The 16,435-nt window shown below is 38.8% G+C and overlaps 1 protein-coding gene across 1 annotated transcript in view; it reads right to left on the bottom strand.

Annotated features, from left to right (window-relative positions):
• The window catches only part of LOC123986463 (protocadherin-16-like), an 82,354-nt gene extending 74,606 nt beyond the window's left edge, over window positions 1–7,748 (bottom strand). The window contains exons 1-2 of the mRNA XM_046074729.1: window positions 7,683–7,748; window positions 409–2,229 (exon numbers count right to left, since the gene is read on the bottom strand). Of these exons, the coding sequence (XP_045930685.1) occupies window positions 409–2,208 (1,800 nt within the window). The 5' untranslated portion in view covers window positions 2,209–2,229; window positions 7,683–7,748. The remainder of the gene's footprint in view (window positions 1–408; window positions 2,230–7,682) is intronic.
• Window positions 7,749–16,435: the final 8,687 nt, after the last annotated feature.

The following is a 16,435-nucleotide window of genomic DNA, read 5'->3' on the forward strand; positions in this document are numbered from 1 at the left end:
TGTCTCTGCCTGTGAATATGTGAAAACCCCCTTTGTGCCTGGGCTAACAGAGGACTTTACACTGCCTCTGTTACCCTGGAAACCTTTTGAGAGGTGAAGGGGAGGACAGCCAAAGAGAAGATCTTCTTGGCCTAAAACTGCAGGTAAATCCTCACTAAGGCAGTCCAATTTAAACAGCTTTACTATTAAGAAATAACTCTTCATAGAGGAATGAAAGGAATCAGCAAAGTCTGACAAATGTCCCTCTTATTTATCCAATAAATTTCTATTTGTTATACTCTTCACAATTGCCCCCAGGTTGAGTTGAGATTCTTGCATGAGCTCAGTGCTAAAGTGTGGGAGTGTGTTTACAAAAATAAATCAATTCACAAACGTTTAATGAAATAAATCTGCAAGAAAATGTCCTACCTCAAGAATGCAGGTCCCTAGAGCCGTGTTCTCCTTGATGGACACATTGTAGAAGTTTCTCTCAAAAGTAGGCTCATTGTCATTTATATCCTGAAGCACGATGTTTACTACAGCAGTGGAGGACAGGGGTGGTTTCCCTCCATCCGTGGCCACGACAGTTATACTGGGATCGGGGTTCTTTTCATAATCCAATTGTGAGAGAGTAGTTATAATCCCCGTAACAGAGTCTATGCTGAACCAGTTGGAGTAAGCACCTTGATCTTGCAGGATTCTGTAATTAATGTCCCCATTGGGCCCCTGGTCTTTGTCTCTAGCTGTTACCTGTAACACAAAGCTGCCTGGAAACACCACTTCTGGGATGACCTGCCTGTATACTGGCTGGTCAAAAAGAGGAGGGTTGTCATTAATGTCAGTCACCTGGATGATGAAGGAGGACTCAGCCCTGAGAGGAGGTGTGCCTGAGTCGGTTGCCATCACCCTCAGTTCGTAGGTGTCTCTCTCCTCCCTGTCCAGAATCCGGTCCACACAGATCAGATAGATGATGCTATCCTTAGTGGTCAGGGCAAATTTTCCATCTCCTCCCTCTAGTGACACATTGACATTGGCGTACTCTCCATAGTCTGGGTCAGTGACTGAGATCCTGGCTACATACTGGCCTGGCTGTGCACCTTCTGAGATTCTGGGAGATCCATCCTCACTGAGAAAGATAATGGTCATGGTGGGCTGGTTGTCATTGTAGTCTCTGACGTGGATGGTGACGAAGGCATTGGTCACCTCTGGCTGGGTTGCGTTGTCTTGCGCCTGGACCACCAGCTCATGGACTCTCCTCATCTCAAAGTCCAGTGGCTTGTTGAGCGTGATGATACCGGTACGAGAGTCAATGACAAAGTAGCGGTCTGGGTCGCTTTGTCTCCTGTTGATTTCATACAGTACCATCCCGTTGTCTCCTTCATCAGCGTCTGTGGCAAACACCTGCAAGATGTTGCTTCCTGGCTGAAGGTTCTCAGATATTATGGCATGGTAGCGGCTCTGGTTGAAAACAGGAGCATTGTCATTAATGTCTTGTACAGTAATATCTAATGTCATCTGATCAGTCCTTTTGGGGGAACCGCCATCAAAAGCCTCCAGAGACAAAGTATAGGTGGATCTTTTCTCTCTGTCTAGAATGGCATTGACCACCAAGTCCAGATAGAGAACCTCATTGCTTCCCCTCCTGGTCTCCAAGGTGAATGCCTGGCCAACATTTCCATCCTTGATAAGGTAACCCTGTGTTGTAAGTTGGCCTTTATCAGCATCAACGGCTGGCTCAAGAGGAAACCTGGTGCCGATGGCTGTCTGCTCAGGGATTTTAAACGTGGCTCGCTTTCTCTGGAACATTGGGGCATGGTCATTTATGTCATTCACTTTGATGGTCACCTCCACGGTCACACCTGTCATGGTGACTGCAATGAAGTTGTATCTATCCCTAAGTTCTCTGTCTAGAACTTTAGCGGTTTTAATAATGCCTGTGCTCTCATCTATGTCTAGATCACTACCCACGCCTGTGCCCTCATGGTCTGAGATGAAGTACAAGGATGCTGTGATGCCAGGAGGAAGTCCTGCAGTGATGTCACCTACAATTGTGCCTGCTGGCTGTTCCTCATCTAGCTGCAGCTCAAGTGTCCCCAGGACTACGGGGGAATGGACTGTTACAAGCTCCAAGGCCACATATACCATTAGCACTATCCTTCTGTTCCACCAACCCTCACGGTGTGAAGGGTCCATTATAGACTTCCCAAAGCCCTTGGCAGCTGTCTTCATTTTTGCTCCTTCTTTTTAAACCTGGAGACACACAGAGAGAAAAAAGCTGAGCAATATCAAAACCTGACAACGGCAGAAACCAAGAAAAGGTGTATTATTTCTGCGTTGAAATACAGAGTAAGTTAGTTTAAGAAAAATAAGTATATGCCTTAAACACTTTCCCACATGTTTTATGGGCTCTGTTCCCAACCACAGCACATACAACAGACCCTGCACATACCAGTTTCCTACAGTTCTTAGTTCACTTAATAAGTCAACACCTTGTTCCTCTTGCATACCAGAAAGCTCTCCTGTACTGAAAAAACATCAAAACCACAGGCCACAGCATACTACTTCAGACAGAGAGTTCTTGGCTATACAACTCTAATTAAAAAGGTGCACGAATCGCAACCCAGTGTGTTCACCATAGCAGTGCTCTCTCATGTAAGTCTGGAAGGTGGGGTCCTGGATTTAATATGTATGTGTGCTACCACATCTAGTTCTTATGGCGTGAGCAGTTTTTAAACACCCCTCCAATAACCATTTAAAATATTTAACTCTCCCCAAGCAAGCATATCTTATCTGTCTTTCAATACTTATGAGAATTAAGAGTTTGAGTGTTAAATTAAGGAAGAAAAAATTCAAATATGGATATTCAAAGGGAGCAAGGGTGTTAGTATTCCTTGCATAAACAACATACACTGTCTGGCAATAGATCCACACCACAGCAGAGGATCTGTAATTGAGACTGAGAGACACTTCGGAGCAATGTGGAAATGGTTTAAAAAGACTGTCACCATCTGCAGAATAATCCAAAACCACCAAGTGTCTGGCACACAGAAACTGATTGTGTCTTTTTCTTTAAAAAAAAAAAAAAAGAGAGAACATCCAATTGTATGTGGGTCTGTCTAAATTTATGTAATACAATTCATGCAACTACTTTGACTTGTTAGCAAAGTAAATTGTGCTTTAATTTTGAGGAAATATATACAGAAGCACATTATCCTGAATTACATTTTAAAGAATTGAGTGTCCAGTGAAAGCTCTTCTAGGCTCCCCCCTGTGGTTTAACAGATACTTGCAAGGAAACATTCACAAAACATCTGTCTATTTGTGTGTGCGTGTGCACTAAATGCCTCCCATGTGTTCTGAACACAGTATGGCGATCTGTCTCAGCCATGGTGGTGACAGTGTGTTTGAGTGACAGAGTGGTACAGCAGAGTTGAAGGGCTCCATGCAGTCTACCTCTCTCCCATTTTCTGGCTCTGCAGCATTGTAATTGAAGGATGCTGGAAGTTGGCCATAAGCACAAAAGATTCCAGGTCTAACTTCAGTCTGCCGTGATTCAAAGCCCACAACAATGAAGATGCTGACTTTAACATCATAAATTGGTTTGAATTCAACTTAGTGTAAGTAGTGAGAAACCTTGGGCACTACTTGTTTTGAAATATGAAATTGAAATCTGTGTCACTAGTTAAAGATTTAACAGTTTAACTCTGAACTCTATTTGTTGCATTCATTCCTAATTCATATTACTTTCACAAAGATCATAATAACTGCAAACAACTGGACCATAAAGGCAAGCACTACCATTACATACCATCCTTTGGGTTGCTTTGTGAGTGCTATTCTTGGCCAAAACATAAGCACATCCATGACAGGATGAAAATCTTGACAGCACTTGAACTTTAAAGTCTCAGTATTGATTTACTTTACTGCAACACTGGGGATGCACTTTTACAAAGCTTTCTCCAAAGCACAAAGGATAGCTTTTCAAGGCCAGAATCTTTGTCCAAATGCCACAACTGAAATAATGCACTCTCTGGTTGAGCTACAGTGGAGGACCTCTGCAGAGCAGACTAGCCTAATGGATATAGCAGACACAGTCGGATAGGCTAATTGCACAATACCAGGTTAAGAAGGACATATGGTTTTAAAAGAGTCCGTATGAAGTTAAAAACACATTCTGCACATTAAAACTAAGAAGTTTACCAAACATATAACTACTACTCTGTCACCCACCCACCCTGGCCTCCATCACAGAAAGTTTCATGTCTGAAAGTTAGTGGACAGTTAGCAGTCAGGATATAAAAGGTAACAACCTATGCGTGCGTATGGGCTTCAGGGAAAGAAATCTGGGGAAAAACCGTTCAGAATAGCTGCTGATGGTTGAAAGCTGTTGCATTTAGTAAGCCAATCCCACTGTGGCTTGGATTCAGATGTTTTCCTTATATCATTGTCCTAGATCATGGTGAGTCTCTCCTGCTGGTAGTTAAACCTTGGAGAAGAGTTTTGTTAAGATCATGTAACTGCTGGAGTATTAACCTGTAGCAAAGACACTAAAATATATTATTTGTACATCGCAAAAGCTTCATTAAGGTTATATTTTCTCAAACCAGCATATGTGTGCAACACATCATGTACATCTCATTGTTAGAAGTAACTATAGCATTGACCCACTTTCTTTTAAACCTTTAAACTAAGTCAACCGACCAAATCCAAGGTTTCTAGGATTTACATGCAGAATGAAACCTCTTTTTGAATACACTGGATATCATTCGGGGCAGTTTGCTGGCATGACTGGAATCAGCATCAAAATCCCTAGCAGCAGTGATTGCTGGAGACATCAGGGCTGCAAAATTTGTCAGATTTAAATTGTTCATGATGGCTGAAAATACTTTAGCTTATTTATGTTTTTCGCTTTTTCATTTTCTGTGAAGTACCATTTGTCTTTCTTGCACTTCAGTATCAAGACAACCAGGCCATTAGTTGGGCAAAACCCACAATAGACAATACATCTGAACAAACACTGCTGTTTCTCTCCATGAGCCAATACCTACATTACATAGAAGAATGCCAAACCACTCATGAAATGTAAATATGACCATAGTGTAAAATATATTGTAAAACAGCATAATTAATAGAGTGGATTTGCCATGTCAAACTCACCAAGTCATAGAATTTCATCTAAGAATACATATCTTAGGAATATTTATTAATCGTCAAATACTTATCTTAAGATAATATGGTGCTTTCCTGATCTAAACAGAGAATTTGATCTACAGGGATACATCCCAAATACTGATTAAAATCTACCCCAAATCATGAGCCCAAATAAAGTACTTCAACTGCACTACTTTAATTAATACAACCATACCATTTTCACTACCAACAGGCCAAGAGGGACAACTATAGTAACAGACTCGTAAAATGAGCTTCTAATTCCATGCCATGATTCCAGTTAACTCAAAGAAACCTTCTGTGGTTTCGAGAACATGCCAGGCTGCCTGAGGCTCAATTGAGACATAATGGAAACTACAGAAAGAACTGTGGATTGACTGAACATGAGGATGACAGGCTTAGCACAAAGCAAACTTAAAAGGTCTGAATGTTTGCCAGACTATTGCCTCTCACAAGTAAATTTCTGTGCCCTGCATTAGTCTTTGAAACGTCAGCCCTTTGGTATGTAAAAAGGCCAGGAAAAGCCATCACAGGCTTCAGACACACATGCACTTCCTGGCCATAACAAACATGGTATTGGGAAAACACACCAGCTTCTTTTTCACAAAGAGCTGAAGGTTTCCGAGGGTCCGTGACAAGACGGATCATCTCTTTCCCACAGCAAGAGCAGCATGGGTTGGTTCAGCTGTTTGTGTAAGATGTTCTGGATAAAAAAAACACACACCTTATGTCTTTGAAGATGACACCATCTGATATTGCCTTGGCAGTACTAGTGGTTGCAGCATTAAAAACACATGTGCATCAAGTTACAGTAGCAGGGGTGCAAGGAGTGTTTGGACAACATTACTACAACTATGGTCAAAGTTCACCTCATATGTGTACAGTCACATCCTTGTTTCTTAAGAGGACAGGACTGATTGACATTTTAGGACGTCCACAAAGTTTTCCTGTGGTTGGGGACAAAATCTGGTCACAAATGAGAAAACAAACTCCAGACATGACAACACCCCCAAAGGCCATGGTTGATGGACCCTTGACTTATTTTACCGATGACAACACTGCAAGGATATTAGTAAAACTGCAGTGACGTAACAGCCAGGCACATAAAGCAACAAGAAACTTTCTGGGTGGTGTTGGTGTGGCCATCCTGGGAGAAACATATCTTGTGTTTTTCATTCCTTTTTAGTATTCTGGAACACTAGCTTCATCAGCAGCATATGCAAGCTACAAAGACAAGACTATGGTGAAAAGATTACTTCATGCACTGTGCCGAGGGTTTATGACATAACTGTTGGATTGTTATAAAAGCTGTGGAGGTCCACATTTTGGTTTTATTCAGCAGTTCTGATTATTTTGTTTGTTTTCTCTGTGAGTTATAAATTACACCTCAACTCAGTCTTTAAAGTGACAAGCATGAAGAATAATGTTCTGGACTGGAGATACCTCAAAAGGAGAAAATTATGGCAAAAACTGGAAATTTCCCAAAACATAAACAGGGAGAGAAATGGATGCATGGATGGATAATTGGATGGATGTATGAAAAACACTGACAATTGAATTTTTAAAAAGCCTTAGTGGTATTGATAATGCTATGGTCTAGTGATATTAGGCCTATTATAAGTGTTAAGTATTTAGTTTGGCACATTTCATAACTTAACCAAAGCTGTCCTCCTCAAATGGTGACTGGCTGTGAGAAGAAAAAAAAGGAGGAGCCAACACTCCTTGTTGTGTCTAAAGTTAAAAAAAACTCCATAATTACTCAGCTGCACCATGGCAACCATCTCACTCACAACTAAAGCGCATTGATGGAACCCAGTGGAGACTTAATTAATTTATTAATTGAGGGAAAGGAACACATATTTACGGTCAATGAACACAAGTCTGCCACCGACATGTGGATAATCATTTAGTATGTGCTAAACTGGAGTAAGAGGCATTCACAAAGGCTCAGCAGCAGCACTTAAAATAACACAATAAAATCCAAACTCCATAGGATGAACAATTTGAGAGGAATGTCTCACAGGGGTTTTAAAAAGTGTGACATGACATGTAGGCCTACATTTCAAAGTATGCGCACTAGCTGAGCTGTGCAGTGTTACAAAAGATCATTGCAGTCATATTTAATATGCAAATGAAAGAAAACTATCTATTAAGGCTGTTTCTTTCAAATAACTTTGAAACAAATTTGAAAAAGAACGAGTGTCTTTAAAGGTAAATAGGCGAGGTTACAACATTGAATACAACGGAACTGTATGTCCGTTACCGCTACACAGACGTCTGAGCATGAAAGAGCTGGAAACAGGTCTGCAAAAAAAGTAGCCAACGTTGTAGACGAAGTCATGTATGGGTTACACCTCCGCTACAAACTATCTACTGCAGGCGGAGGATCAGCAAGTAAGTTGTAAAGTGCGTTAAACACTAAACAAGTGAAAGGAAAGGTGTGGTTACAGATAAACTGCATTGATAGACATCTTAATCGCATCAGGTTACTTGTGGAGTGCGGAGATCTGTGGCATGCTGAGATGGATACTCACATTCATCTGTTGCTCTGCTGTAAGAGAAGACCAGCCGAGTTTCAAGATATCCAAATCTTTCTGTCAGTATTCCCTTATGATGTCCAAAGTGAAAGTTACATCCATTTCAGGGCTTAAAAAATGTGCATCCTTCCCCCCATTGCACGCAATTTGTTTCTATGCTAAATTCCTATTTACCGGTAGTGCTTTCCGATGTCTTGCCAGAAGAAAAGCTCCAAAGTAAAATTGCAACTTGTGTCTTGTAAACTTTCCAGTCTTCCTTTTCCACTAGACGTTATCAACTTATCGGTATCCACTGTCTGTCTGGTCACAGACACACTGCGGCACCACGCTGACTGCAGCCAAACAGTGTGGGGCAGAGATGTGGACGTCCCTCTCCAAAATCTAATTTATTCAACACGTGACGGAGCGCAACCTTCTGCGCCTCTCTGCTTTAGTGCTGCTGCTGCTGCTGCTGTGGCTGCCCCATGGAGCCACACCGACTGCAGAGAGACAAGACAGATTTTTTTTTGCTGAACTTTGGTGCCCCCATCCTATCCAAAAGGGAAGTGTAAATCACTAACACAATTTGAAGTAATCCGCATGATTTATCACGGAGTTTCTACAGAGGTTTAAATAATCTGTAATAAATAAATACATTTCTGTGGTTTTGAGCTGACAGTTACAGTATATTTTATGTTGTTAAAACATTATTCCCATAAGGTTCTTTTTGAACAATACTACTAAAGTATACAGCAGCATGAAGACTGTCACTGTAAATATAAGGGGCAAATAATAGTATAAATCATAAAGGAAATTATCAAAATATACATTTATCATATTCACTTGCTTATACTTTTAGGATCTTAGGCACCAAAGTGAGGTTCGCCTTACAACTACATGTAATAACTTGACAAACTGTCTATTTTGTTTTTGTTTTTGCTTATAGTGTGTAGGTATGTGTTCTCAATACCGTACCTGAGTTTGATTTTATTATTATTATTAGTACATTGTGAGCATTTCAGGATCCAGAGTCAAATTCCTCGTATGTGCACACATACCTGGCAATAAAGCTGTTTCTGATTCTGATTCTGAAAACAACAACAGCATCATAAGGAAGCCTTGCTATCAAACAATGTTTTTCTTCATGTTGGAAGTAAAAAAAACACCTGGGGGTATTTTTCATCTAAGCCTAAAAAAGACTCCATGCCCCTAACTTTTCCTCGCATCTTGTGACTAAAGGAACATAGCCTACATCTGCAGTTGACTCCCAAGAGGAACTCCGCTTTTATCTCTAATAGTGCTGGAGCCATAACCCTGCTTCACTTTCTTGTCAATCACTGGAAGCTCTGAATATCATTAAACCCTTGTCACTTTCCATTTAGAGCTTATAAACAAGAGAACAACAGTGGGGCCCTGCTGTGTCAAGAGTCATATTTGTTGTTGAGAAACAGTAGACATTATTGGGGGCGAGTGCATGCAACTGATCATCTTGCTTTCATTCACTGTTTTTATTATCCTTAAATAATCATCTTTTAACAACTGACTCGCCATTTGCAAAACAAGATAAAGTCAATTGATTAATGATCAAAATTATAGTAGCGAATGTATAAATAGTATTGACGTAGCTGTATCATGCTGTTGCTGATTGAGAAAAATAAAACTTGAAAAAGGTTTGGTCATTGTCATCATTACCACATTTTGCTGACTAAACCTTTTTTTCCTCCGTGTAACCCAGTTATTTCTCCCCACTCTCATTCTGTGAACTGCTATATCACTGAGTGGAATGAGTTCCAGCAGTGGCAGCAACTCATTATTACTGTGACAGCAGGGAAGAGTAGGCAAACTCAGACATGACACAGACATGCACACACATACATGCAAATCCACATGTACATTCACATGGATACACACACACACACACACACACACACAATAAGATGACACTAATTTTGCTAAGTCAGAATAACCTACAGCTTTACTTCTACAGGGGCAAACATCTATGTTATCTGCACTATGCCCCTTATTGTCTCAATCTGTCTATTCTGACTATTTTGTTTTTGCTTATAGTGAGTATATATGTGTTCTCTATACTGTAGCATGTGTTTGATTTTATTACTGTATTATTGTATTATTGTATTATTGTAAGTAAGCACATCGTGAGCATTGTGCAATCCAGAGTCAAATTCCTCCCATGTGTACACATACCTGGCAACAAAAGCTGATTCTGATTATATGGTTTAATGTTAAACTGGTGATATAGGGAGACAGACAACACAAATTAAAATGGCATTGTGCTTGGTTATGTTCTTTATGCAACAGATTTTGAGTGCAAAGAAACAAACGTGTGAGTTAAATAGTACATTGTACACAAAATAATGTTTACAGATTCAATGAAAGGAAGTAAGACAAGGATGTGGAGTTATAATATATAAAGGTATTTAATAAATGTTTGCACTAAGATGTGTAGCACAGTCATAAAGTAAACAAATTACTAATTACTTTTGTTGGATAACATGTATTGCTGTTTCATATTATCAACTCATGTTATGACTTGACTCAGTATCTGTAGCCTGTCACAGTGTGTTTATTCAGCAAAGAAATTGATAAATTGCTTGTCTTATCAAGATGTATTTTTATTGCAAATACTCTTTTTTATTATTATTTTTTGCAAATATGTAAAATGTCATAAACACTGCCTGTTGACAAGATAATGGATTGTTAAATATCCTGTTTAGAGCAGAATTGTCTCTTCTGACTAAACGTTGAAAGATGAAAAGGTGTTCTGAAGCCAAATGTAAAAATGTCAAACTAATGAATTTGTTTATGGTTTAAAAAAGATTAGGTATTTTACTGTGGATAAATTGCATCAAAACATCAGAGGAGCATCAATTGCAATTAGTTCCTTGCAAAAGTTACTTAACTTACACTATTACTTACTTGATATGTGCACATTGCACATATTTGTTGTTAATTTTTTATATTGTCAGTTGTATTATTTTTCTCTTTTCTATTCTTCTGTTATTCTTACAAAACTTGCATTTGTTTATTACATATTTATATATTTCTACGTCTATTTATGTCAACTGTATGTCTGTCTGCGCGTAGCACCTTAACACCAAAGAAAATTCCTTGTATGTGTAAAACACTACTTGGCAATAAAGCTCCTTCTGATTCTGATTGAAGACACTATCAAGAGGCAGCTCAAAGTATTAAACTGAAAAAAGTCTCACCCCCTCCCTTCAGGCCTCCCTTATTTTTCCATGTATAAGACTGGCCAATGTACATAATACACTGAGTCTAGTGCCTCATCCTCACTGAGAGTATCTTGACTGCTCTTGTGAGTCATAGGAGCCTCTGAATTAAAAAAAAAACAAGGTGCTGTAACGGTGGATAAATCTGCAATTCTACTTTGAGGTTAGATGCTGTCCACATCACAAGGTTGTGGTCTTAGGAATTTTTCTGTGATGGCTATTTTAGTGACATTTGACCATGGATTACAAGGGAAACCACAGAGCTTGGCTCCTTTAACCGTGCTGAAAGTCCATGGAAGAAATAATAAACAGATCGAGTTTAATCAAGATTAAAGTTAAATGTGTGACAGGCAGCTTTGCTAGAGGAATTAATTTCAAGCAGAACAAAAGCGCATCCAACCTGATCCACACAATGTAATAAAATGAAATTAAGTTATCATTGAGCCATGCAATATTAATATTACAGTGGGAATGAATAGGATTCAGCTGTTCCTACATCTTCCTACTTTAGTGTTATGAGGTAGTAAATACTTCTTAGGATGTTCTTGAGATCTTTTCCTGTCATTAAATTTGTATTTTTCTTTTCTACAGCATGACCGACAGATCCCTGAAGTCTGTGCTGTGTTTGCTACACTCACAAGGTTTTTATTGTTTGCATTTGCAAGTGTGCCTGAACAAAAACAACCTTTAAATGTATGCTTTTTAAAGCATGTGTGAATACGAATCTGAATTTCATCAAGCCTTGGAAAACAATGTTAGAGAAACAGCGCATGATCTCACCCCATTGATGCTCTTCTTGTGCATCAGTTATTTTTACTACTTTTTCTGCATTTAATTTCTCAGCATATACTTGTAGTTGTTCATTGTGTCAAAGTTCTGGATCAAGTTGTGTTTCTTAATTATAAATATTCCTTAAGACCTCAGTACAAATACTGATTACACCTTGCTGCTCTACCACAGCCTATCTGGAGCAAAACACAATGGACAGTACAAGTTGTAGGCTATAATTTGCCATGTTGAAAGGTGGACTGTGGAGAATATTTGATAGAGAACCCACAGTAGAAACAAAACACTGACCAGAACCACTAGTGGACCATTTCATCTGCATTTGAGGATGTATGAACTTTGGTTTATTGAATGTTACTTCTAAAAGAATGTACTGTCCTCACTTGATGAATGAGAAGACCTAAGATCAGTTCTTGATCAAGTTAAAGTCAGTTGCACTGTATTAAATCACACCTGAGTACAGTGTGTATGTATTGTATGTGTTGACATACTCTATATAGACTAACACTGCATGATTCTTTACAAAGGATATTAGATATTGAGTGTACAGGTGGTTTTCATTTGGTTAAGAAACAATCTGGTAGTACCAGCTCTTTGTAATCTTCAGATTAATGATGATGTAAAAGGTCTTTTATAGATTTCTGTTTAGTGTTACCACTGCTTCCTGACTCCAAAAATTGCAACAATAAATCTTTCATCTAAAGAAAAAAAATCTAAATTCTTTGTGATATCCTAGACAGGACCCTGAAATCAAGGCCTACAGACTCATTATATTTCAAACAATATGATATTCATAATCAACATTTACAGTAGGTACAGTACAGTGAGTAAGTGTGTTTGAAAGTGCCTGCAGAGGTGATCCTACTGTCACTGCTGTTGCTGGGTCAAACCTCCCTGTGACGCCAGCCTGAAACCTTATTATTTTTTGTCTTAGCTACCAGGAAAAGGACTTTCTTATGTCTCGCAGTTGTTGACTCAAAAGCTACTCCCCATATATAGCATCATGGACAATCTATTGTGTTTTACTTTGTTACCCTGGTTCTCACTGAATTATTAACTATGGTCTCGTAGTCTACTCTATAACTGAAGACAGAGGGAAGGAATAGTATTTTCATTGCAAAACAAAATAAATGATTTAAAAGACCTTGCACAGTGTTCATTTGCAGAATCTCGCCCAGAGGCAAAGCATATTTCTGGGAGGATTGTGCTCTTCCTCGACAGTTAGTGCTGAGGGGCCCTTGAGGAAAGCTGTGGTTGTGCTTAGCAAGTCCCAGGTGTGAATCTATGTGACAACATAAATACAAAGCAGGGCTCTGCTGACAAAGACTTAGTCTGCACTGCAAATGCTTGTGTGGATTTAAAAATAGTCAGACGAACCACAACAACATTGTGTTTTTCATGCCATCTCTGATGACAAAGCCAGTAAGTGGCCTGCGACTCCTTTGTTTTTCTCTGTTGAGCCAAATCTGTCCATCTACTGCGCAATACAGGAAAATCCTTTTTTAAACAGTTTAATGCTGCTGGTTCTTGGTGTATCTTTTATAGTTCTTGCATTAAACTGGTCAAACCAGGTGAACTTCACATCCTGTTGAGACTCGGGTTGTCAAAAGACATTTAGAAAACCACACATTTTAATACAAGCGAACAAGGCTTTTTGAAGAAAAGGGAAAGTGTACACTTCAATAAAAGATTAATGAAAAATAGTGAACAAAGTAAGAATATCCAAGGTGGATTTTATGTTTCTTTAACCCCTCCTCAGGACTCAGACAGCCATAATATGTAAAGACTTGGACAATACAGGATTTAATCTGTTTGTCTTTAAGATTGGCAGATGGAGTTATGGTTACACTTTATTGGAGTCAGATAGATTACTGGGACACAAGATGTTGAATAAAGAATAATAATGTATTTTGATCCTGTAAGTTGAACTGTTATTTAAAGTGGTGCAAAAGTCATCACAGTCAGATGTTACATGTCTCTATTGTTGACAACAGTCTCATGAGAAATAAAAAATATATATAAAATCAATAAAACTGGCATTTCACCTCAAGCCATGCAGAAATCATCTCTTCTTGTAACTTGGGAAGTGGAACTGAAATCTACTAAAAAGATCTACCAAGCATGAAAAAATTCAGCATGTCAGCAAAAGGATTTCTCTTGCTGGAAGATGCAGCTCTAATGTGATTTGGAAATGAAACTTTGGTTGCTTTTGCTATTTAAAATGAACATAAATTGATTGCAGCACCTTAAAACTTAGAATTTGTATTTACAGTAAACATCCAAATAGTATTGTAATAGTCTTTATCCTTCAAATTCCATTGCTTCTAAATACTACACGGGATCAGATGTGCCTCAACCTCTTGCCCAGTTAACAGCAGTCTGGCTTATAACAATGACACCCACTTCAGAATACTAAAAGTTTCGGGCAGTCCACTATGAATGCTTTCTAATTAATACACTATCAATCACACAGTTCAGCATGTTGTTCTCCTGCAGGACAAAATTCCTCAGACATTGTAGGGAGTCTGATTCTGATGGAGATCACTTTTATTCTCCAGGAATGCATTCTGTTGTGGAGGAAAGGAATGCACAGCATTGAGAGGGATGCCCTGGAATTCCCAAAACAATTAAATTGTTCAAGCAAACATTTCTTTGAGGAAAGAAAAAAAGCCTCTAATCCCATTACTCCACATTTCACAATGCTGTCACTTGAGAAACTTTAGAAACCGTTGACTCTATTTGGTCTGTCATTTTGAAACACACCATAGCAAAAGGCTTTGGCATTGAAGTGAACAATCATTATCAGGGTTGGCATAGTGCAACCTGGGTGCATTCCTTCATCTCTTCACCAAGGCAGCCCTGACTGGACTCTTACACTGTTACAACTGCATGTCATGACCACACAAGCCTATCACAACTAACATGAGGAAATAAGGGAGCTCATTTGAAGCAAAATACAGATGGAGTGACAGAATAAACTGAAATAATATATAACAGTGGAAATTTTTCTCTGTCATGAGTCAGTTGCTGTGATCATTTTCTTTGGCAGATGTAAAGTTTTCAGCTGGTTCCACAGGAAACCCACACCCTCCTATCACCAATAAATTATATTCCTATATTTATGTCAGGGAGAGCAAAAGTCATCTTATTCACAATTTTCTCTGAACGTCAATCAACATCAACACATAGACAAAAGATAATCAATGCTGAAAAGTAAATAAAGATTTATCAAGTAGTCACTGACCCAGTTTGAGTACTCAGGGAAAAACAAGATTATGAATGTCCTTGTATAGTTAACCTTTTAAATCAGGTCCATATGGAGAAGTAGACTTTATACATACGGTGGTCAGTGGTGTCAGTCTCATTATGCTTCAGCTAGGTTGCCAGGGTTCCTCTGAGCAATGCTATTTTATTGATAGTCCAAGCACAGATTTTCTTGTTAAATATATCAGCAGGATTTGTTTTATTTTAGGCTTTGGTAGTGCTTTCATAAAAAGGATACATGTCCAAAGAATGTTGTTTTGGCCAGTTATGTATTTGGGGGTAATGCATGAGCCCTCAGTGCTGCCAATTTCTCCAACAATTTGTCCAAGGGTCACATGATCCATATGGTCATGCTCATGAGCAAACATTTACATAACAAGAAACAGGACTGAACTGTTAGAAATGGTGAGCAGTTCCTTATGGAGATGCAAATACAAAACAGCTTTCTGAATTTGTAATATCAAAATTTAAATTGAGGATTTACAGTTGGTCCTCATTTTTTCCATGTTACTATGTATTAGGAAATAAAATCTCATTAACAGCAATGTGGAAGCTGAATTACTTAGCAGGGTTACAATTCAGAAAACAGGGATTTCTCACTGAAGTGTTTTAGAGAATTTGTGGTTGTCCACTTTCAGCGACCCTTTAAATGAATAAGGTATTCATTAACTCGACCGTATACCTTTGATGGTTTCTTCATTTGGTCCCACAGTTTTGCTATGAAGTTTAATAATTATGGCTGAGTCATTTATTATTATATGGGCAGTGGCTTTTCCCTGCTAAATTATTAAATATCAAGCCTATCTTGAGCAGACACTGGGTTGTTTTCCAAAAAACATGGAATCCACAGACTCACTACCAGGTGCACAGCTAAAGATGGAAGTGCTATTGTCATAATCATTCAGCCACAAGCAGAAACCCAAACAGGAATACAGGATTTGATGTCAAGTGTACCTGGCCTTTTTGTCTGAGGAACTGTGCAGTGGAAATATGCATCTTTTTGGACAATTAAGTAAGGCCATCCCTCATTAGCTCCCAGTAGTGATGATGGAAAGCAACGGAAGCTGTTTGAAACCTGTCAGCCAGGAGAACTATATTTATCCTCAGGGGTTTTCTAAGCCCTCTCCGGCTTGGTAGGGTCAATATCGTACTCAATGGTCCAATGCACTTACTGTATGTCTGCTCATCCTTTGGCAGTCATAAACTTTCAGTAATTCAAATTCCACAAGTTAAATGCACACATGTTCACAGGTTTTCATTGTATTCAATGCAAAAATCATAAGCACAAATATCATAATAATTCTGACCATCTCCAAAGGAGCTTAAAGAGGTCACATTATCTTCATTTTCAGGTTCATAATTATATTTATGGGTTGTACCAGAATAGGTTTACATGGTTTAATTTTCAAAAAACACCATATTTTTGTCATACTGCATGCTGCAGCACTTCTTTTCACCCTGCGTGTTGAA

This window comes from Micropterus dolomieu, linkage group LG17 (assembly GCF_021292245.1).
Source record: "Micropterus dolomieu isolate WLL.071019.BEF.003 ecotype Adirondacks linkage group LG17, ASM2129224v1, whole genome shotgun sequence".
NCBI lineage: Eukaryota > Metazoa > Chordata > Actinopteri > Centrarchiformes > Centrarchidae > Micropterus > Micropterus dolomieu.